The 23,327-nt window shown below is 38.4% G+C and overlaps 1 protein-coding gene and 1 long non-coding RNA gene across 2 annotated transcripts in view; one reads left to right on the top strand and one right to left on the bottom strand.

Annotated features, from left to right (window-relative positions):
- Nucleotides 1–23,327, top strand: part of LOC148423191 (aryl hydrocarbon receptor-like) — a 59,169-nt gene that overhangs the window by 25,315 nt on the left and 10,527 nt on the right. The window contains exons 3-8 of the mRNA XM_088415342.1: nucleotides 965–1,074; nucleotides 11,862–11,951; nucleotides 13,071–13,203; nucleotides 16,889–17,022; nucleotides 19,235–19,437; nucleotides 19,523–19,632. Of these exons, the coding sequence (XP_088271468.1) occupies nucleotides 965–1,074; nucleotides 11,862–11,951; nucleotides 13,071–13,203; nucleotides 16,889–17,022; nucleotides 19,235–19,437; nucleotides 19,523–19,632 (780 nt within the window). The remainder of the gene's footprint in view (nucleotides 1–964; nucleotides 1,075–11,861; nucleotides 11,952–13,070; nucleotides 13,204–16,888; nucleotides 17,023–19,234; nucleotides 19,438–19,522; nucleotides 19,633–23,327) is intronic.
- Nucleotides 19,224–21,730, bottom strand: LOC148423192 (uncharacterized). The gene is made up of 3 exons (XR_015865651.1): nucleotides 21,605–21,730; nucleotides 19,465–19,609; nucleotides 19,224–19,359 (listed from the first exon to the last, which is right to left on the bottom strand). It is a non-coding gene; the product is annotated as an uncharacterized LOC148423192 (long non-coding RNA).

The following is a 23,327-nucleotide window of genomic DNA, read 5'->3' as shown; positions in this document are numbered from 1 at the left end:
ACAAGGAGTCCGTGTGTGAATAGCGGGGTGGGCTTCTCTGCTATCCTATGGGGCTTGCTAACAGAGTGCTTGGACCCTCACACGGGACACGGCTTTGGTCGCAAACCCTTGACCTTATTCTCAAACAAACTGCATGTGACATAATCTAACACGCTTGTCAGCCAATGGCGTGGGGAGTCGTGACTAATTCTAACTTGTTGCTATGATTGCCCTGTTATGACTTGTTGAAGCTAGTGGCAAGAAACCCTAACCCCAAACTGTAAGAGCAGTTTAGCCAGTCACAACTCTGAAGAATGTCATTTACAGAAATTATCTGGACAAACGGCACCTATGTTTAAATTTCTAAATTAAAAACATATTCTGTCCCGATCATCATTTTTTGTTTACCAAATAATCCCATCCATATCATGTCGCTGACCCACGTGTCAATAAAAAATTCACTTGATTTATAAGGTGTTTCAAAGCTGTTGACTGGTGGTGAATGAATGTGATGTCAAATGAAATAATAAGGTTCATCTTACATAGACTAAATAAAAATGGGTAACTTTTCAATGACTTTGCTGCAGAGTCCAGGATGTACACTGCCTCTCATCAAAAATCAGCTCGACTCTGTTTCACCATTCTCATATCCAAAATGAAATAAACGGATCAATGTATATTGTTTTTTTTACATTTCAAATTGATTGAAAATAAATAGAGGAATCTGATGAGTGACTAAAAACACATTGTGGGGTATATCCCATTACTGCTGGGTTTCGAGATTGCTGCTGGGTTCAAGTCTTAACAATTATGTAGCATTCATGAATAAGTCATGTTTTCTTTCTAATGTATCCTGGCAACCCTCACCTACTTAGACGATGCATTTTTGTATTTGGGATTTAAAGATGCGAAGTAGTGAGGAAAAGTCAACACAGTCTCTGCCCCTCCCTCAATCAACCCAACTTTATATGTCCCCTCTCTGCAGTGGCCCTGAACAACCGAGACAGAGTTACCCCAGTCAGCGTGCATAATGTTGATGGAAAAACAGCAGGAGCTGTGGACGCCAAGATACCTGAAGGCGAACTTTTGCTGCAGGTCAGTAAAGTGATCAAAGGATTATTTGATGACAACTTCACTGAAATCCTGACAACTGTTCGCGGTCTAATAACTTGTTCCAATCTCCTCCATGTATTTTTGTAACCTCTGAAAAGTCTCCAGAATTTTTTGGGGCCATCTATTTAAAGGCTAAAAATCCTCACGATGGCTTTACACTTCACATCTGGTACTGTCTGCTGTGCACTCAAGCAACAATACTCCACTGTTTTGTGCTCCTGCACAGTCTGCTGCTTACTGACTAAAATACTTCTAATCTGAGTCCGTTCCAAAGCGCTCAGTGTTTGAGATTACTTACAATGACCTGCATCTGTTTGCTTGTCAGTGGGATCAAGCAAAATTACCAACCAGTCCACTTTTCGAGGTATTTTGGGGACAATATCAAGGAGAACGTGATCTCAAGAAATCCATCCATCCATTTTAAAAATGGCTTATTTTCTTTAGTGTAATTGTGTGCTGTCATCTATCTGATACTGGGTAGGGGCTGAGCTACGTGCTGGGGACATGTGGCATTGCCCACTCTCTGGCCCTAAACTATGTCTGTGATTTCTCTACCATATTTACATGGTTGCAGTATTCTTACCATCCTTGATAGTCTACCATAAGTTATATAAATTATATAAATATGCAATTGATCTAAATAAAAACCCTAAAATAATCTGTCGTAAAGAGATCCTAACCTTTATTTTGCCCTTTTCATCAGCAACAAGGTAATATTTTGTCGATAATTTCATAACTCAATTATTTGTTATACACAACTTATACCTTAAAAAACTCAACCAGTTACAGTTGAGCATGCAAAAATCACCTGACCAAACCCATAAAACAGGTAAACCCTGGCGGCAGACAATGTCATTTTCAGTCAATAGCAAGTGGCAAAAAGTGTTTTAAAGGAACTCTGTGTAAGATTTAGACCGTTGTTCCAAAAACAGGAATAAATTAAATGATTCTAAATTTCAAAAACTTGCAGAAAATGTGTTCTTAACGACCACCAGTATGTTATTAATATAATTGTAGGTGATTTTATCATTAAATTATATTACATGGGGGGTGGCACTTCTCCGGAGGCTGCCATGTTTCTTATAGTTACGTAGAATGGTAAATGCAGCACCTCCCAAATGAAAAACTGTCATATTTTACAACAAAATAAGAGCACATTGAAACTTAAAATTGTACTGTGAGAAATTATATTATTTGTTCTATAAAGTTGATTCTTAAGAACTGAAATTGTAAACAATAATGTAATTGGAAAACTTGCAAAAGTGTTTTTTGATGGCTACTTGGGACTTTACGGTATTGGGACCCCAGAGTCATGTGGTGTCCTGGACACCCCTGGAGGGGACATCACATGTGGTTCTGTTTATGGCATCATTGCCCATGTGCTTATAATACAGACAGCACCAAACCTGAGTGAAAAGCAATGGTTTAAATTGTTAAAAGTGTTGTGTCATTGTGCTTTTTAGAATATGATTTGAGGAAGTGAACTCTTCATTACAGTAAGCAAAATATTTGCAGATGTTGGTGACAAGTGAGTACTATTGGCTTTAGGCGGCCCAATCAGTGCATGAGTCCAGTAAAGTAAATTGAGACAATAAAATGACAATATTTTGTCAAGTTTAAAAAAAAAAAAAAAACCTACTGCATATACCCTTGATGACCACGATGATAAGTCTACCCTTGACTTTTGTGGTTACTTAGATGAGGGGGTTCTCCGGCTTTTTGGAGTCAGGGACCCCTTTTACAAAGCAAATTTCCCAATGACCTCCATTGCAAATGTTTGAGGAAACAAAATGAACAAAAAAAGCATTAAAGCCAAAAATAAGCACCCCTTTTATTCAGTATCATATTCAATTTGACAAGTGTATTTGTTACTTTTATTCTATGTTGAAGTTTATAAAACAAAAATGGTGAATTGCACGCCTCCTTATAACAAACCGGGTTAATTTCCTCATAAAAGATTGTGATTTCTAAAGACATTTTAATGGGAATCGTTAGCAAAATGAAAATGAAAATAAAGACAACTAAAGTTATATTCATGTATAATATTACCAGGCAGGAGAATGTAGATGCTAAACAATAGAGGGCAAAGGACTGGTTGAGCCTTGTGCGACACCACACGTAACGTTGTAAGATTTTGGTTACATTGCCATAAAAATCACAGGGCAATCTTTTCTGAGAGGTAAGAGCCAAACCAAGTGCTGAGACTAAAATTACAACACGTTTCAAGGTGTTCTATTAGTATGTAATAATCAAGCAGTGTCAAAAAAAACAGCACTAAGTTAAAGTATTGATAATCTTGATGAGGTGTCAGAATCCATAGCTCTGACAAATTATAGACAATCATTTGTCACTTTAGCAAGGGCGGTCTCACTTAAGTGATTGGCCCTGAATCCTAACTGAAGAAGTTCAAATCAACTCTTGGCTGCCATGTAATCACTAAACTGTTGTGTTACAATATTCAGGAATTTTCACAATAAACAGGACATGTGAGATTTGTGTATAGCTAAAGACACTCTCAGGAACAAGGTTAGGTCACTTTTGGATAGTTTTTTTTGCAGTGGATTAACAGTAGCCTAAAAGTCTCTCGTACAGCGCGAGAGGTGAAGACATTCAAAATCTTCATTATGCGATCCACCTCATTGCTGCCATTTATCTTGTGTCTTGTATCATTCCCCTGATCCTTTATCTGCCTTTTTAGATTCATTCCTCGAACATTTGGCAGAGTTGTTAATTAATGCAGATTGTACAATAATTATGAATGACTATAATATCCACATAAACCCCGTCAAAACCACTTACTGCAGCGTTTTAGGCAGTAATTAATACATTTGGTTTCACATAGAAAACAGACGCAGAGATGCTTGGGAATAGTAAGATTTAGAATTTGGAGCAAACTCTAGTCTTGGCAACCTCAAATGTTACAATATTACCATACACTGGTGATACTGTATATCTGACCATTATTATATAAAATTTTAAGTCTTACTGTAGTTCATCGCTCTTGTTTTCACCATAGCCAAAGTTAAAACAGCTTCAACATTAATTCTTCAGCTGCTGCTTCGATCTCTATCCTACTGCCTTGTGCAACTCCTTTCACATTTTGTAGTTGTGCAGTTAATAAACTTGCAAATGATTTTGACACTGTCCTATTAAATGTCCTTTAATCCATAGCACCAAAAAAACTTAAAATTCATCCAGAAGCGTACTCCATGGTTTGCAGATTAAACTTCATCAATCATGTAGGAAACTTGAGCACAAATGGTGATTGACCAAAATTGAAGTCTTCCGTCAGGATTGGTGCAATGGCTTGCTGAAAAACAAAGAATCTCTCTTTTAAACATATGCCAATTATTTATCCAGATAAATTGGATTAAACAAAAATAACCGTAACGCAACAGCAGATGATCAGTATTAGGATCATTACTCTTTTTAATCTATATTAATAATATCCGTGACAATCAATTCATCTGCTACCATAAATATGCCAATGACACTATTCGGTACATTTCTGCAACTTCTCTAGAGTCAGCTTTTGCTAATCTTCAACATGATTTTATCTCTCTACAGCATGCCCTGATCAAGGCAAAACTTGTCCTCAACACAAACAAAACTAAGATTATGCTCCTCAACCACCATTCCACAGCCTACCTGCCTTCAGTTACAGCCTTAGATGGCATAGTAATTGCGTTGATAAACACATATACACATCTTTGCATGTGATTTGCTAAAGACTTAAATGTCAAACATCAGACCTCCCACTTGTCAAAAAAAAACTCAAATTCATAGTCAGTTTTTTATAACGGACCCGATTTGTTTTTGTTTTTTTCGATGACCACGCAGACCCGTCCAGTCAAAACTTATTTTTTTATCACAGCTCGACAATGATGACACAATCTACAGAACTGCATGTCCCACCACACTGGCAAAACTGGGTCCCATGTATTATGCCCCGAGATTTACAACAAACTCAGACTTTAGAACCCACCACTGTAACTTAAACTTTCTCACAGGATTTTCATCCCTCAACAATCGAAAGTTATCACACTGGTATTACATGACTTATAAAAGTGCCCGCTTTGGGTCGGGGCTGATACCCTGCCTTAAGTGGAGGAGACTTGGGGTCTTGGACGGGAAATCGACAGGCAGATCGTTTCAGGGTCTGCTGTGATGAAAATGCTCTATTGGTCTGTCATGGTAAAGAAGGAGCTGAGCCCAAAAGGCAAAGTTGTTTCGTGGTCAATCTACGTTCCTGCACTCATTTGTGGTCACATGCTGTGGGTTGTAAACAAGATCCCAGATACAAATGCCTGAAATTAGTTTTCTCTGCAGAGTGTCTGGGCTGTTCCTTAGAGATAGGATGAGAAAGGGACTCAGAGTCGAGTTGTTGGTCCAAGCCAGCCAAGGTGGCGCAGGCATTTTGTTAGGATGCTTCCTGAACACCTATCTAGTGAGGTCTTCCAGGCATGTCCAACTGCGAAGAGGCCCTGTGGATCACTCAGGACACACTGAAGAGACTATGTCTCTTGGTTTGTCTGAGAATGCCTGGGGATCCCTCCCGGAGGAGCTGGATGAATTTGCTGGGGAGAGGGAAGTCCGGCTGGCTGGCTGGATGGATAGATGAAGCCTATGTAAAAGTGGTGATAGCTCCAAGGCCAGAAGACACATTCTTGAAGCCAGGACTGTTCAGGTTAAACCCAATCTAATAAACCATTCTGATGCAACAAGTATCACGACTGAACAAAATGTGTATGTTGTGGCTAGGGCACTGCTCAGATCAACTTTTACATGAACGCGAAAGTAATAAGTAAAATTATTGTGGATAAATTAGACTATTTTCCCTAACAGGTGATGAAGTTGTGGTGTTATCGCTATTGTTCACATGGAGACAACTTCCAATATACATTTGTTAACGCAACTAAAACACATGATGAAGAAAACATTTGTCAGTGTCTTCAAAGAAATGAGCTTTAAAATGGAAACAATGTTCACAGACGTTTCACAGTGCACAATCAGGATAGCGCAGTATGGTTGATTTCATTTTGTGGCGCACATCTCAACCTTGATTCAGTCATTACCTGTATCAGTACCTTTCACAAAGGCACAGAGCTGGGGAAAGGGAAATGTGCAAAGCTGGAACTAGGCAGGTTAAGTTTAAAACTCATTTTTTTCACCCTCTCGTTTTGGAAACAATTGTCACAGTTTGACAACTATTTTTTATTATGCCAGACTATAATAATACATTCGGTACTAACTTTGGCTGCCTGAAATCACACACAGTCTTGGAAGTATTGAAGAATACTCTTCCCATGCTTCAAATCTTGGTCAAGAAACTGTATTGAGCCACACAGTTCTATGAGCTCCTTTCCACATGGAGAAACGGTTTTGTTATGCAAACCATCTGGCACACCAGGTTAATTAAATCTGTCTGATATGAACATCTGCTGGAAGTCTACCTTAAACTTTGCCCCAAATTAAACATTATTAATAACTCTGGTGAGTCTGCTTTATACGCTTATTGCAAAATAAAATTAAAAAAAAATAAAGACATTAAACATGTCAAAATACATTACATTCGGCCAAACTATAGATAAACATAGGACTTCCAGTCTTGGTTCATGGCAGTTTTGTACTGTAAGTGTGGATGGAGCAAAAGCGCACTGGCTGCCAGATCGTTTTTGATCTGCTGGAGTCATTGATTTTCCAGTCCAATTCCTCCCAATGTGCACCACACTGGCATTCCAGGAGGGGAAGGCGACGAACAACCCTCCCGCTGCAAAAAGATCCTACTGCAAAGATTTTGTTATATTGTTGTAGTCTATAATTCTTTTTGGCATTTTCATAATGAACCATGAAAGCTCATATGGAGAAACGGGTTCGGTCAAGAGGTGACCATTCCAGAAAGGGGGTCTCTTCTTGCTTACATCTGTTTGATTTGTGAAACAATGTTTTACTTTGATGCATATCAGTGTGTGTGTGTGTGTGTGTGTGTGTGTGTGTGTGTGTGTGTGTGTGTGTGTGTGTGAGAGAGAGAGAGAGAGAGAGAGAGAGAGAGAGAGGGAGAGAGAGAGAGAGAGAAAGAGCGAGAGAGACAGAAGAGAGAGAGAAACACAATCTTGCCTTTATTTCTAAACATAAGATACAATTATGCAAGGGGTCAAGTTTAGCTTGGTTCACAAAATGGTTTGGTGGGAATAGTTGAATGATAATAAAAAAAAACTTTTACTTGTCTAATTTCAATATATTACGTCATTCCTTACTAGAGCATCCAGTCAGACTTACTGGTTGAAAAGCAATACAGTACAGGTAAAAAATGAAGAGGCCCACCTGAACCCCAATTTAAAAGTGGAAAACTAAGGAAGACGTATTTTGAGACTTTGCGGGACCATGACGACAATGAATGGCCAGAATTTGCATATACAGTGATTGATGCCCAGTGAAATATATTGGGCCTGGAGGAGGATAACAATTAAACCCTACAGTGACCCCTAAAAGCATAATAAACATTCAATACATGGAAAACAGGATAAGAGAGGCACAACCGTACCCCTTTACACACACAAAAATATTTTCCAAATATTGGAACTCTTAATAGCCTTTAAATTTGACTACTGTGAAGGATGAAAACTCTGGAATTATAAAAAATGTCAATACAGAACATCCCTAGCGTGAATGACATTGTTTTTGCTATAATGTCTGATTTTGGAGATGCGACCAATGACATCATTGATTGATTGCTGACATTACAACTGATACCAATTTTGCATAAATGCAAAATATCATATTTTCCGCACGATAAGGCGCACCCTCAATTAATGACATATTTTAAAACTCTGTTGCGCATTATAAGGCACAACAGAAGAAGGAGTCAAACTTTATTTGTACATTACAAACCAGCTTTCTGACAACTCCATTCACTCCCAAAATGAATAAACAACTGTCTTATGTTTTATTTTAAGAGTATTTCCGTGACAGTTTATCTTTAACAGCAAGGTATAACATGTAGTGCAACATTTAGATCAGGGAACTTTCCCTTTAGTGCAATCAGTGCAATATAGTAATACTCAAAGTAATAACAATAATAACTCAAATAATAACTCTAAACTCTCAATAGCATAATAACTCAATGTCAATATGACCAACCTTGTTCAACTGTAAACTCACAAAAGAAACAGGTAAAGCTTACTTTATCAGATCATTCCCCATCTATGAATCCCAATCTCAATATTGATCCATATATAAGGCACGCCATCATTTTTTTTTTTTTTAAATTAAGGTTTTTAGGTGCACCTTATAGTGTGGAAAATACAGTACCTGGTGATCAAATTCAGTCTCTCAGATCTGTGTAAAATCGAAATAGTCTAATGGTTCCCCTAAGCAAAAATATTCTTTCTAGTAAAAATCTCTCCCCCCAATAAAATAATAGATTGTAAGTAAATAATATTGGTACATTTATTGCAAAGGTAGCATGTTCACTACAAAATTATACTTTTGGCGGCTGTGAATGTGAAATTCTCAGCTTTGACATTTTGGTGTTGATTTTTTAGCATAGTGATACACAGAAACACAAAGAGATAATTCTCTGTGTGCATGTGTGTGTGTCCAAAAGAATAACATGGAGTCTCCAGCATTAGTCAGTCGCTCAACCCCTGCAGCCGTGACTGGCCTGGTTTGGGAAGGAGATGCCTGAGCATCTATGCATGTTACTGTTGACATTTTTGTGTGTTTGTTGTGACCTGTTTGTTTATGGAATAATGTTAACTGCAGAAAGGGCATGTGAGCACTAGGTGAGCTGAAAATATCAGCACTCCTATTCACCTAAAAGCCCTCTTCTTTTTTCCTTTTTCACCCTCCCTTGTAAAATTTCTTGCTTTTTTTTACATTTTTGTTGTCATGCCAGAGAGAGGATTCTCAAAGCAACCTCTCAACACAACAAACGATGAATTAAAATGAAAACACAAAATATAAATGGGTGTGGACAAATCATAGAAAGGTAACAAAAAACAAGAACAAAATCCCATTTTGTTTTAAAGTACACAAAATTACTAAAGTCGGTGGACAGAACCATTACAAAGATATAAAATCGGACCCGCGTACCAAACAGAAATCAAGATCACGTTATTGTAAAGAGGAGAACACGATGTACATGAGGATACATGGGGAAAAGATATAGCCTGCTATTGAGTAGCTGTGTCACAGACTCTCTCTTTCCAATACTTCAACAATAAATTTATTTGCAATCAATAAAAATAAAATGAAAAACAGGAGGGCGGCTCGCAGTGGTGGAGCAGTGGTTAGCTTGTCTGTCTCACAGTTCAGGGAGTTGAATTCAAATCCACCTCTCTCCAGCCTTCCTTGTGTAAGGTTGCATGTTCTCCCCAACCCTGCGTGGGTTTTCTCTGATTCTCTCCAGATATTGATGGATTTAAACTTTTTTTTTCTCATTTCTTCTTCAGTTTCTTTTGATTTTGATTTCAGATTTTTTTTGTCAATTAAAACATTATTTGCCATTCGGTGTGGCCTAGCTGTGACAGGAAGGTTTTATCCTTGGATATGATATGCCAAATGCATGTGAGCACATGAAGTAAAGACGATTTTTGAGGCATTTTGGCGTTTCCACTTGATTTGTTTTGACTTTGTTTCTCTATGTAATAACCTTACTAGACTTAAAAGTCTCTCCAAAATGCTTGCATTAATGAACAGGGAGACAGGCTTTGCACTGATAGCATAATATTCTTTTCAACTTTAGGTTTCGTCTTCTTATACCTCATTTTTTATTTCCATTTAAACCCAAATATACACGCATAAATGGAAATTTGCGGCTGCCATGTCCCAGGCTGACTGTTACGCCTATGACTTGTCATCAATAGTAGGTAAACATTAGGATTGAGGACTTTTGCCACATTATCATTTGTTGAATTATTACAATACATTATTAGAGTCCAAACTTTTAGCTATTTTTTTTTTTTTTTAAAAAACAACTTTTATTCTCTCTGTGATGGGATGGGGGCGCTTATCATTGTCATCAAAACATCAAACTGACACAACTTGCTTGAATGCATAAATGAAAAGCACTAAATTAAAAGTAGAAATAAACTTGATCGAGAAAGACCCCGGAACTGACAATTAATTACACTTGGATCATTCACCAACAGTCAGGTGACATCATCTGCTTGCCAGGTGAGGTGACAGCATATTTGTACACTCTGCATTGTACAGCCTTGTTGGGGCTGTGTTGGTACCGCTGTTTGTCCGTCTGGTTTTTCTTTTTTGTCATGCTAATGGGTCACATTATTGGGGTTTTTGACTGTTATTAGTAGCTTTGTTGATGTATGTAAAACGTTCGTGAAATGACTTTCGAGATGAGGGACATTCAGTGGCAACTTCAAAGGAACACTCAGTCCTCATGAGTTGCCATGAGATCAAAATGAAAATGCAAGCTCATCTGCATTGATACTTTGGACATACCACAATCCCCCAAATATAAGGCGCACCTGTTCATAGGACGCACCCTTAATTTTGGGGTCAGATTCTAGTATTTTGTATGTCACTGCATATAGAACGCATCAACACTTTGGCAACAATGTCAGAACTATAGCAAAACAGAATGTATTTCATCTTTGTAAATTCTTCATATTTTTTTGTGTTCATATCCGTAAGTTATATATTTGTTGTGGGTTGAGGGCGTTTCAGATTTCTCTCAGTGTGACCGATCAGTAGATGTCTCGCCAGTGTAAGGTTGAATGGGCTCAAAGGAATTGATTTTCTTTTCCTTCGATGCAGTTCAAGTTCATTTTACCATAAATACCCAATGATGCGTAGCATCCATGTTTCACCAAGTTTATGATTGTGTTTATAAATCAATAAACCACAATTAATAAATGAGTCAAATGAAATGTATTTACGTGTGTTCTAACCGGAGCACTCAACTGCATACATCGCCACTCTTAATTGAATCAGCTGGAGACATCATAACTTTTACATGATCCTCTCCATAATATTTCTTTGTGTGAACAGGGATTGACTCAGTCTGATGGTTCAGTCTACTCGCCTTTTATATTGAATATAATAGCGTAACAACCTTAGCTGACACGAACTGCTGTTAGCAATAAGTACAGCCACCTGACATCCGCCCTGTAGCTCGTCCCGTAATCTTAATTATTGGAAGCAAGAATAGGGCCGATATAAAAATGCACATCTGTGTGTCAAAACCCTGCTTATGTGACTGACAGATCAATCTTAATAGAGGGGTGTAAAAATAAAAAAAAATAAAATAGGTTACCGTTTCAAGGATGCACGCTTACTTTTGGTTTTCATTTTTGATTAAAAAAAAATAGTACAGATTATATTTGGAGAATTACAGTAATTGCACATGGCATTTATACATATCTTCTTGCACTTTCACTCAGATAAAGGACCAACACATTGTCAGTGCGAAAGAAACAAAGTAAACAAAATAACTAAAAGAATAAATGAGGTACATTGCATGTGCTAAAATATTTGTAGTAAAGATGTGGCTTCATAACCACTTTTAGTATAGCTTAGAAGACGGTGGTCGGTGCTTTTTACTTTAAAATATGCCAGCCTTTAAAAAAATCCTCACACTGCATGTTATCACGAATAAAGGCGGCTTAAATGTGCAGCCAGATGTTTGTTGTGTTAATTCCATCCTGGGTAAACATTACGCAACAATCATACATAGCTAAAATTAGCAGTTTGACTTTGCCACTGTGTTCACTGCCGTAACGCTAGCTTTGTGTTTCCTCCTCAAGGCTCTCAATGGGTTTGTCCTGGTCATCACAGCCAGTGGCACCATCTTCTTCTCCTCTCACACCATCCAGGACTACTTGGGCTTTCACCAGGTCACTGAACACTTCCAACATTCAGTCGTGCTTAATTAGGCTGTATAATTTTATCAATTCAGGTTTGAATGGATAGGTTGCGTGCAACATCTGCAGGAAACTGCAGCATCCTGGGGTTCACCTATGGTGCAGAGCCCCCCCCCCCTCCGTCCAAAAAAAGACAATCTGACCTTATCAGGCTTGGCATTTTTAGGGATTTCCTGCAGTTTCAGCATCATTTCATCTACTCTACTAGACCAGGGGTTCTCAAACATTCTGGAGTCAGGGACCCCTTTTAGAAAGCAAACTTTACAAGGACTCCCATTGCAAATGTTTGTGGAAAATGCATTTAGGCCAGACATAAGTGCTCTTTTTATTCAGCAACATATTCAATTTGACAACAAGTATGTTTGTTACTTTTCAACTATACTGAAGTTTATCAAATCAAAATTGCAAACCGCATGCCTCCTTTTAACAAACCTGGTCAATTCCCCCCAAAAAGGTTGCTGCCATTTATTTAGTAAAAACAGCATTATAAAATAAAATGCTGCGTTAACTTTGATGGCTTCATGGCCTCGTTAGTAAGCAATTGTGGAAACAAAACGCATTTTGACAAATGTAACTTTTTTGAAAAAATGTATTAAACTGGTTGAATTGGTTGCTTTATTGAAGAGGCATGATAACTTTCACAATTTAATATGAAATAAAATGAAATGAACACATCTGAATCAATTCCAAAACACCCAATTTATTGCACGGACCCTACTTTGAGAACAACTGATTTAGACTATCGCAAAATGTTTCCCAAACTTGAGGTGAGGCACCCATTTTACAAACAAATAAAAATCCGGAAATAATGATTGCCTCCCAATTTACTTACATTTTGACTGACTCAGTGTGTAATTTTGTCCAGTTTAAAAGGGAACTAAACCCAACAACTTTCTTTACAATGCTATGTCCTATGGAGTCCAACTCTTCTAAACATGGTATTCAGGATGTCACTCCAGTTTACATAATGTGTTCCATATCCAAGTATTATCCATCAGCTAACTTGTGAGAAATAGCTGTTATCTGTTAAATTTATGGAGCTTCGGTAAGTCGTGGCTCAGACTTTGACTTGCCGCATCTTTTTTTCCTTAGACTGATGTCATGCACCAGAGTGTGTATGAGCTGGTTCATACGGAAGACCAGCAGGAGCTCAGAAGAAATTTACACTGGGCGCTGAATCCACCTCCTGCAGCACCATCAACCATCAGCCAAGATTCACCTCAAGGTTGTTAGTTTATTCTGAATATCATCATTTCATTAAGGCCATATTACCATATTTCTCCGAGTACAAGTCAAGTTTTTTTTCCTCATATTCAACCCCCGTATAACCGCATCTCAAAACAGACAAATTTATTCCACATATCTGTGTTTGAATAACATTAATTCGAATGCGAAATTCGCCAGCATGATCAATTAGGCTGTATAAATTTTTCAACTCAGATTTGTATGGATAAATTGCACGCTAACTGTTCATAGTATTATCATCTGCAAGGCTTAAAATGATTTTGTTATATCTCTAGCTCTAGTATGTATCCATTTTAGAGCGTTTGCAAAGAACATAGCAAAAATCCACTTTCATCAAGCGCCGCCTAATTGCCTCTTTGTTGTCAGTTCCGAGGCTGTGTGGCTCATATTTTTTGACGGACTTTGATGCATAATGAAAAGGAAAAGACGGCTTGGCTTGTCTCCTTCAGCCCTTGGATGTGTGCTCGAACATGCTGGCATAGATATTGGCAGGGGGGTACAACAGTGAAGGGGGACAGTGAAGGGCAAACTTCCATTCTCTACCCATGGAAAAGTAATGAGGATGTTTGAACAATTTAAGAGGAGATAGGAGGAGCTATTTAGCGTGTCAGATGGTGATGATGACCTTTAGGGTTTTTTGGCAAATTAATACTTTCAGCATTTGCGTCTACGTGCACATGTAAATTGCCTCGCACTTGTCTCGGTTCTGCCCCCTTGTTACCGCAACAATATGTTGTTTGATGTACAAAAAAGAAATGCGTCGAAACGTAACCTATTTTTGACAGTTTAATGTAACCAGTTTGTCTAACTACCAAAGTCTAAAGGAGAGATTTATAATCACATTTGTGTAAAATTCACCCAAGTTTAAGTAAAAAAAAAGGGAGGGGGGGGTCAACTTTAAGTGAGGTCGACTTGTACTCTGAGAAGTACGGTAATTCTTCTTGCTGATGTCTGCCAAGATTAAAGAGCTGGGCTGGTTAAAAATCAAAACTTCATCAACACTTTCCTATAAGATTACCAAAGAATGATTTTGAGATACAACTGAGAGGTGGCTCTCTTTCAGGAATGTTTAATATATATAAGACTCAAATTTTATTATTTACAAAATCCAATTCCACTGAGGCTGGGGTGTGGTGTAAAATGTAAGTATAAAAAAAGTACAGTCATTTTCATATTCTTTTCAACCAATATTCAATTGGGGACACATGTTTTAATTATTCATACATTCTTATTTTTTTCATATTTAATGTTGCGTTTGATCTACTTTATTGTTTCAGTTTTTTTGTAAATATTCAGTCGTTTCAATTTGACACACTTAACACTATATAAGATTTGGGGAACTGAGGAGACTTTTGAAGCTTTGTCAGGAAGCTCTTTCCCATTCTTCTTTGATGAACCCGATTCCTTCCGTTGCTCAATAATGCGTGGTCTCCATTGCCATGATATTACACTTAAAACATCCATGCATTTGCTGCAGCTGCTTATTCACATTAGGGTCCCCGGACCCTAACCCCCTGACAATCTAAAGTGAACAAATCACCTACCATGCATGTTTTTTTGGAGCGTGGGAGGAAGGTGAGTGCCTGGGGGGAGCCACTTCAAAATGCTCTCCACATTTTAGTGGGAGACAGGTCTGGACTGCTGGCAGGGCAAGCTATTACTCCCTCTTTTACTACAAAGCCACACTGTAAATTATTGCAGAAAAATGTGACATAGCATTGTCTCATTAAGATAAGTCTCCCTGAAGAAGTTGCTTGGATGGCAGCAAACGTTGCTCAAACACCAGTAAGGTGAGCAAGGTTCCTTTGCTCCTATACCCATGCCTTGGATATGAACATACACCCGTTCCTTTATAGATATTAGTTTTTGAACTTTCCGCTGATAAACAAGGTCCTTTCTTTTTTTAGTACCGGAAGTCCCTATGTCCATGATTTCCAAAACACATTGAAATGTGGACTCATCAGACCACATCACTGCTGGTTACCTTGTAGCAGTCTATCTCTTGAGTTCAGGCCCAGAAAAGTTGACAATATTTCTGGGTTGTTGTTAGTGCCATATGTTTTTTTTTTTTCACACCTGCATTTTTAGATGCAGCAAGAAAATGTGTCAATGTGTTTTTGAAGTGTTCTCATCCCCACATGAAAGAATCTTTTCTACAAAGACGCGATGCATTTTTGTTGTTGTTTTTAAAATATTGTGCTGCCTGAGTATTGACATTATATTAGTTTTTGGCTTCTCTGTTTTTGTGCAAAGATTTCTCTTAAGTCCTTCCATCTTTTGATGATATCAACATTATGAGGAAATATTTTAATTCTTTGCAAGTGCACTTTGAAAACTATTGTTTTTAAACTGGGATGATGCAGTGGTTAGTACGTCTGACTCACAATTATGGGACCTGAGTTCAATTCCATCTGGCTCAGGCCGTCCTGTGTGGAGTTTGCATGTTCTCCCCAAGCCTGAGTGGGTTCTCTCTGGGCACTCCGGCTTCCTCCCACACTCCAAAAACATACATGGCAGATGCATTGGTCATATTCAATTGTTCTTAGTTGTGATTGGATGCATGGATGACTGTTTGTGTCTCTGTGCCCTGCAATTGGCTGGCAAACAGTTCAGGGTGTCCCCCGCCTACTACACAAAGTCAGCTGGTATAGGCACCAGCAAGCCTGTGACCCTTGTAAGGATAAGTGGCTATAAAAAATGAATGGATGTTCTTAAACTGCTAAGACTATTTTTTCATGCAGCTGTTCACAAAGTGGTGAATCTCGCTCCATCCTTGATGGTAAACAGGCGAGCCTTTTGGGGATGCTTCTTTTATACTCATGAAACTCACATGGTTCCAATGAACTTGTTTTCCATTTGCATGTTCCAAACAGTTTTTGTAAAGGCAAGCTTCAACTTTTGCTGTCTTTTGTTGCTCCATAGTAGCTTTTTTGGCATCTGTTGCGGGTATAGAAAAGACATTTATCAGTTTCAAATTCAATTTGTTGTCGTTGTAGTGGATTTATTTAACATACTGCAGGTCGAAAAGGACTTGCAAATGTATTGTTCTTGTTTACATTTCACACAATGGCCCAATTTCAATCAAATTGGGGTTTGTAATAAGACAGCTATGACGATTTGATATATAAGGGGCTTCGCCTCTTCAGCGATAACTTAACTACAACAAAGCATTTGTGTTGGCACACAAACATTGGGAATTCAAAATCAGACTGTTAAGTACACACAGTTTAGGCAGTAAGCCATAAGACTGTCCCTCAGGTCAGGTCACATGATCTCGTAATCTTCAGCGGGCTTATGAGGTGAAGTGGTCCCCATCTGTATTTTGGTTGTAAGATGCTTATGTCTGTGTCTTTGGATTTTAGCAATGTGTTCAAGCTAAGACCCATAAAGCTAAGACGCATAGCCCTGACACAAACTCCTGATCCCATGCCACAAGTGGTGTCGCTCTAGTCCAAGATGTTGCCGCACAAGCTGTATTTAAAGACACGAATTAGTAATTCAATCTAATGTTGATTATGATCCAGACATTGTAGTGGCAAAAAAAAATCAGTTCATTTGTCTAGCTGAACCTTATAGCACAGCCGGCTGAATCAAATCAGGTCAATAAAACATTCACCTATTTTTGTGTCGAGTTTGCCAACAATTTGAGTGTCCTATGTTCATAGAGATGGAGCCGGACAGCAGTTCATCCTTGGTCACCTATAACCCTGAGCAGCTTCCTCCAGAGAACTCGTCATTTCTGGAGAGGAGTTTTGTGTGCCGCTTCCGCTGCCTCTTGGACAATTCCTCTGGCTTCCTGGTAGGTATGGCTGCAAACCGTTCCTTACGTATAACATCTGCAAAGTGATCAAATTAATATACTTAGTGGACTCCAGTAAGACTGGGAAATCAGTTTTATTGATTAGGTGAACCGGAAGCCGCTTGCTGCCCAAAACCCTCCATGATGGAAGTAAGCAGGCTGTGCAATGCCTCATTACTCGGCATGTCAAGAAAAGTGAAGAAAGCAATGATGTGAATAAGTCTTGTGGCATCTGCTCTTAGGATGAAATGAAGATGGGGAGTGTGTGATCAATTATCTTTTTATTGCGAAATCCCGCACAAAAGTTTATGTTTATGTGAAATCCCATCAAAATACCATGTCCATTTAACAAGTAAGGGGAGAGATTTGTCCCAAAATTGTACAAACAAACACATTGGTGATTTTCTGATATTTTAGCTTCACAAATATGTGTCCAAATCCCCAAATTTTAATATTGTGAAGTGTATTTTTATATGGTCATTTACTTGTAAATTTCTTTAATAAAGTCTCATTGTAGTAGTTTTTGTCAGTGTAAATTCTATGTCAGATAACAGAGCATAGCAGTTCAAACATTCACGTGTTTATGTGAATAACGTGTTAACGGCTATCCTACCCTCATCCACTAGGGAGGAGTGATGCTTGATTGTGAACGAGACATTGCTTGCTTTTCTGTTTCAAAATTGGTAATTGGCAGCAGGCCATCAAGCGACTTTACCGGTAGTACCGGTACGTTTGACTTAATGCTAAACGCTATTTTGGATGACAGTTCAACAGCGCTAAACAAGTCAATAGACTCATCATGATCCAACCTCTTTTGCTTGGTCCTGGGTTTGTGCCAACATAGTAAAACATGTAGCCCCTGTCCCTGCAACTTGACTTGACATGCGGATGTTCTGGTTTTGGCTTGACAAATCAATATTGAAATGTTAGTCATTGAGGTTTGATACATTGAATTTGTATTGTTATTGATGTTTGAGATGTTCTACTATTTGAGTGGTCTTTGGACACACTCCAGTCAACCGCACAAGTTAGGGCGTATTTTGCTTCTCTACAGTTATCGTTCATATAGTGGAAGCACAATTTTTTTTCAAGGCCTTTTTCATAAAACTAACAATATTTTGGCACAAAATACCTTGCTCTTTGACACTGGATATGCTTTAGAAAAGCTCAGCTCGCTATGGTTTGACATGATTTTCCATGATTTCTTCATACAAACTGCTGTGACAACTCTGCCAAAGGCGGGCATCGGCAAGCGTTTTCGTGTTTTGTGGCCTATGTGTTATGAGGCAAAGCTTTGCAAAGAATACACGAACTGGGCACCAAATGTACCGCCGTTGATCGGGGTCACTACAGATGGACCATCCCAGTCTATGTGTTTTTAAGAGGTTTTCCGACATAAAGCACCCACAGAAGGTACAAAAGTGCTGGTTCTGTCAGCGACTCGTAGCTTCGTCAAAGAATTGCTCAGCTTTAAGCTTTAAGTACTATATGAATTTATGTATCAAGCTGACAAAACTGTATATAAATTTAGAAAAAGCTAATTTGGCTCCATTGTTGTGCAGTGTATCGCAACAAAGAACAATACTTCTTTTGTTCATAATCCTGCGTTTTTGTCATTCAGTGTTTTAGTAATAGTAGTTCAATTAGTTTCCCCTCTGCTTCAGATCATCAGTCTGATTTGAATAAACTACCTCAGGCACTGTCCTCAATGGTGGTTAATAAACACGTAATAAAATATCAGATAAAGGGTTTTTTCTGTTTTTCAAGATTCATTTTTTTAAAGTGCTTGCTCGTTAGCGTTCATTTGAGATAGCAACACAGCCTCTTAGCGGATGGAGAATGGATAGCCCTTCAACAAGTGAGCGTTTCCAACTGCAGTGTGTGCAAATCTTGAAACTTGTGGGGAGTGTCTCAAAAATAAAAGCGTGTGCCCACAGATCCACAAACACACAGTCAACTCTTCACAAGCAGAACTGAGTATTTACAAATGATACGTCATGGTGAATGCACACAAAGCTGAAAACTACATGAAAGTAAAAAAAAAAAAAAAAAGAGCTTGTTCTCTAAAGGGCAAGTCCAGTTGACTTTAGCATTTGGTTGTTAGAAATGCAAAGCCCTCTACTGAGAGTACAACAGAAAAAAGTTAATACATCAAAACCAGACTCCTAAAGAGTAACAATTAGGTCACAAGTCATCTTTCTCTTTTTTATAGGCTCTGAACTTCCAGGGAAGACTCAAATTTCTTCATGGGCAGAACCAGCGGCAAGAAAACGGAGGGAAGGCTCCACCACAGCTAGCGCTTTTTGCCATTGCGACTCCTCTGCAGCCTCCATCCATCTTGGAGATCAGGACAAAGAACATGATCTTCAGAACCAAGCATAAGCTGGACTTTACACCGTTGGCTTGTGATGCAAAGTAGGTATTTAGTACGAGTGCACCAACCGTAACATTTTAAGATTGAGCCAAGACCACTGGATCTGGATTGTATGTCTCTCTCCAGGGGGAAAATTGTCTTGGGGTACACAGAAGCTGAACTGCGGGTACGAGGATCTGGTTATCAGTTCATCCATGCAGCAGATATGTTGTACTGTGCAGAAAATCATGTCAGAAGTAAGTGTCTTTTTCTTTCAAAACACAAATCATATAAGTGATCTATATCAACATTTACCAGTTTGTTCTATGCCACTGATCTAGTTCGCGTGAAGCTATATTTTTTAAGGGACTAGCATGGAAACATGGAAAGTGTTCACAGCGCTTCACATAATTTTTTTTGATATGTAAAATCAACAAAAAAAACAAACAAGACAAATAACTACAAAAAAAACACATAAACATAAGTAATCACAGCCTTAGCCATAAATCTCAAAAAATGAGCTCAGTTGCATTTTTTTTTCTACTTATTATCCTTGAGGTGTTTCTACTTCTTGGAGTCCACCTGCAGTAAATCCATTTGATTTGACATGATTTGGAAAGGTAAACAACTGTGTATACAGTTGCCTGTTCATGTCACAGAACAAACACCAAGCATGGTCAAAAGAATTGCCTGTAGACCTGTGGGACAGGATTATTTTGAGGTCACATTGAGGACAGTGGCCTCCATTATTTGTAAATGGAAGATGTTTAATCACACCAGAATAATTTCTAGAGCTGGTCAACCATCTAAACTGAGCAATCAGAGGAGAAGGGCCATAGTCAGTTGACCAAGAACCTGATGGTCCTTGTCAGAGCTCTAATGTTCCACTGGGGAGAGAGGAGAGCCTTCCAGAAGGACAACCAATCAGACCTGTATGATGGAGTGTTCAGAAAAAAGCTGCTACTTACTAAAAGGACATGCCAGGCCGTCTGGAATTTGCCAGAAGGCACTTCAATGACTCTCAGACTATGATAAACAACATTCTCTGGTCTAATGAGACAAATATTGAACTCTTTAGTATAAAAGCCTGGTGTCAAGTTTGGAGGAAACCAGACATCACTCATCATCAGGCCAATGCCATCCATAAAGTGAATCATATTGGTGGAAGCCTCATGCTATGTTTTTCAGAAGCAGGATCTGGCAGATTAGTCAGGATAGAAGGAAAAATGAATGCAGCACGATGCCCTGGATGAAACCCTGCTCCAGAGTCCACTAATCCCAGACTGGGGTGAAGGTTCATTTTCAACCCTTGGGGGCTTGTGAAAAACATAGGACAAGATTTTTTTTTCTTTCTTTCAAAAAATGTCACTGCTTTTGAAATGTCATAACAAAACTATTTCAATGAATATCTTTTACTCTCAACCACTCTAAATGTTTAGTGCCATCACATCTATCTATACATATCTCGATTAAAAAAAGATGCATAGTCTGTATGGACAATAATAGTAGAATTATGTTAATAGCAAAACTAACTACAGTATGTATATTTTCAATCATCCATCCATGAACATCCATCATCCATCAATCATTCATCCATTCATCCATTAGAGGCTTATCCTCACAAGGGTCACAGGCTTGCTGGTGCCTATTCCAGCTGGCTTTGGGCAGTAGATTCTAGAGAATTATTGTCACACGTATAGCATGAAACCACACTGTGGCGGTGGACACCCTGAAATGATTGCCAGTCAGTCGCAGGCTACACAGAGACGAACAACCATGCACGCACCTCAATGATTGGGTGCGTGACCCAATCACACCTAAGGACAATTAGGTGTGTCTAATACACCTTGCATGCATTTTTTTGGAGTGTGGGAGGAAGCTGGAGTGGTGGGAGAGAACCCACGTGGGCTCGGGGAGAACATGCAAACGTCACACAGGAAGGCCGCAACGAGGTGGAGTAGAACTCGGGTCCCCTTGAGGTGGACGTGCTATTTACTGCGCCACTGAGCCGCCCCATTTTCAATCAGTGCACCAATAATAGCTGATGCTGACACAACAATCACTAAGCAGTTTTTTTATTTATTTATTCCTTCTATATTTTATATATATTTATATTTATTTAACAGTCCACTAGGCAGGTTTTTGTAAAGTATTGACCTCTTAGCTGCCGACTACAGGTTCCCACAATAGGATTCATATTCAAACAATGGAAAAATAGTTGATGCTTACGCTTCAGTCACTCGGCAGATTTGGTCAGCAGACTGGCACGTCACATCACACGCAGTCTGTAATGTCGCCTTCTAAAAGTGCTAAAGTGAGCAAAGAGCAAACAGCAGACATACTCTCAACCAACACTTTTGCAGACAGACATTGAGGCCAGCTTTCAAGATTTGCAGGCCCAACTTCAAAACATTTCGGCCCGAATCAAGACTCGCAGGCTACACTTTTTCATGCAAAACTAACACGGACACGGACATTTTCATTAGCAAGACAAACACAGATGCAAAAGCACACACTGGCGCCAACGCCCACACACATATATTATATTATATTATATTATATTATATATAACCCTATATTTCAAGTAATAGCCTGAACTGGCAAAAAAAAAAAAAAACCTTCAAGCACCAATGCAAAATACACACACATATTCCTTTTGCATTCTATACTGTGTTTAAGGAACACTTTACTCCCATGTGCAGCTAGCGTTCATAAAGAAAATTCACTAACTAGACTCTGGCGCCATCTACTGGATCAGTCGTGTTAAACGTTTCAGGGATTCATACAGTCATACAGTAATCATGAGAAAAAAATGATAAAACAACAGGTTTGCAATATGGAAAATGGCTATTTATAATCTGCGTCAGTGGGACAAAAAATTGATTTAAATCACATTCCAGGGTATCATTTTCTGAGCGGCAATCTGAAACAGTGAGAGACTAGATCTTGGTGCCCTTTTGACTTTTCGCCTCTTTTGACACTCCGATAGAAAATCAGCTGTGTAGTTTTTTTTCTTCCTTTCTTTTTCCTTTGATAAAACACAAAAACGTTGCAAAGTCCAAAAAATGTAACCAAAAAAATACGAGGGTTAGGCAGAACAAAGACCCGAAGCACGCAGCAAAGACCTCAAAGAATTGCCTGTAGAAACACGCTGTGAATGTCATGGAGAGCTCAGACTTGCGATTGAACGTACCTGGAGAGATCTGAAAATGGCTGTGCATAGCCATCTCCCATCCAATCGGATGAAGCTTCAGAATTGCTGTGAAGAAGAATGAGAAAAATTACTTAAAAATAGGTACGCAAAACTTGTGGCAACAGATTTAAAAAGACTTGCGACTGTAATTGCTGCCAAAGGTGGATCAACAAAGTATTGATCCAAAGGCTGTGAATATTTCTGTGAATGTGACTTCTTATATTTTTATTTAAAAAAAAAAAAAAAAAACTTTTACACATTATCATATTGTGGTATTGTGTGAATATTATAGAGTTACGATATTACTTTAATACAGTTTTTAATTAAGCTGTAACATGACAAAATATGGAAAAAGTAAATCACTGTGAATAAACCTGGATGCACTATATATAACTAAATCATAACATAAACCAAGTCACTAATATGCCTGATATATTTGGCAAAATGCAAAATTACAGGGGCTCCTCTTCAACAAGATGGTCCCATTTTTGTATTATATATATATATATATATATATATATATATATATATATATATATATATATATATATATGTATATATAAAACATACTTTTTCATTTTAATTTTTTTAACCTTGAATACCTTGTTTTTAAATGCCAGGTGATTGTCCTCTATGTGCCAAAATTGTTTTTAAGTTTTCTTTTCCTAATTTGCGAGGCTTTTGCCACAAGTGTGGGTTTGGTATGCACAATTCAAATTTAGCATTATGTTAACTGGGACTGCTGAAATTTTCACATAT

The sequence above is a fragment of the Hippichthys cyanospilos genome, chromosome 5, assembly GCF_059441005.1.
Source record: "Hippichthys cyanospilos isolate Australia breed blue-spotted pipefish chromosome 5, RoL_Hcya_1.0, whole genome shotgun sequence".
In the NCBI taxonomy this organism is placed as follows: Eukaryota; Metazoa; Chordata; class Actinopteri; order Syngnathiformes; family Syngnathidae; genus Hippichthys; species Hippichthys cyanospilos.
Note: the sequence above shows the minus strand (reverse complement) of the source record. Positions and strands in the feature narration are given on the sequence as shown.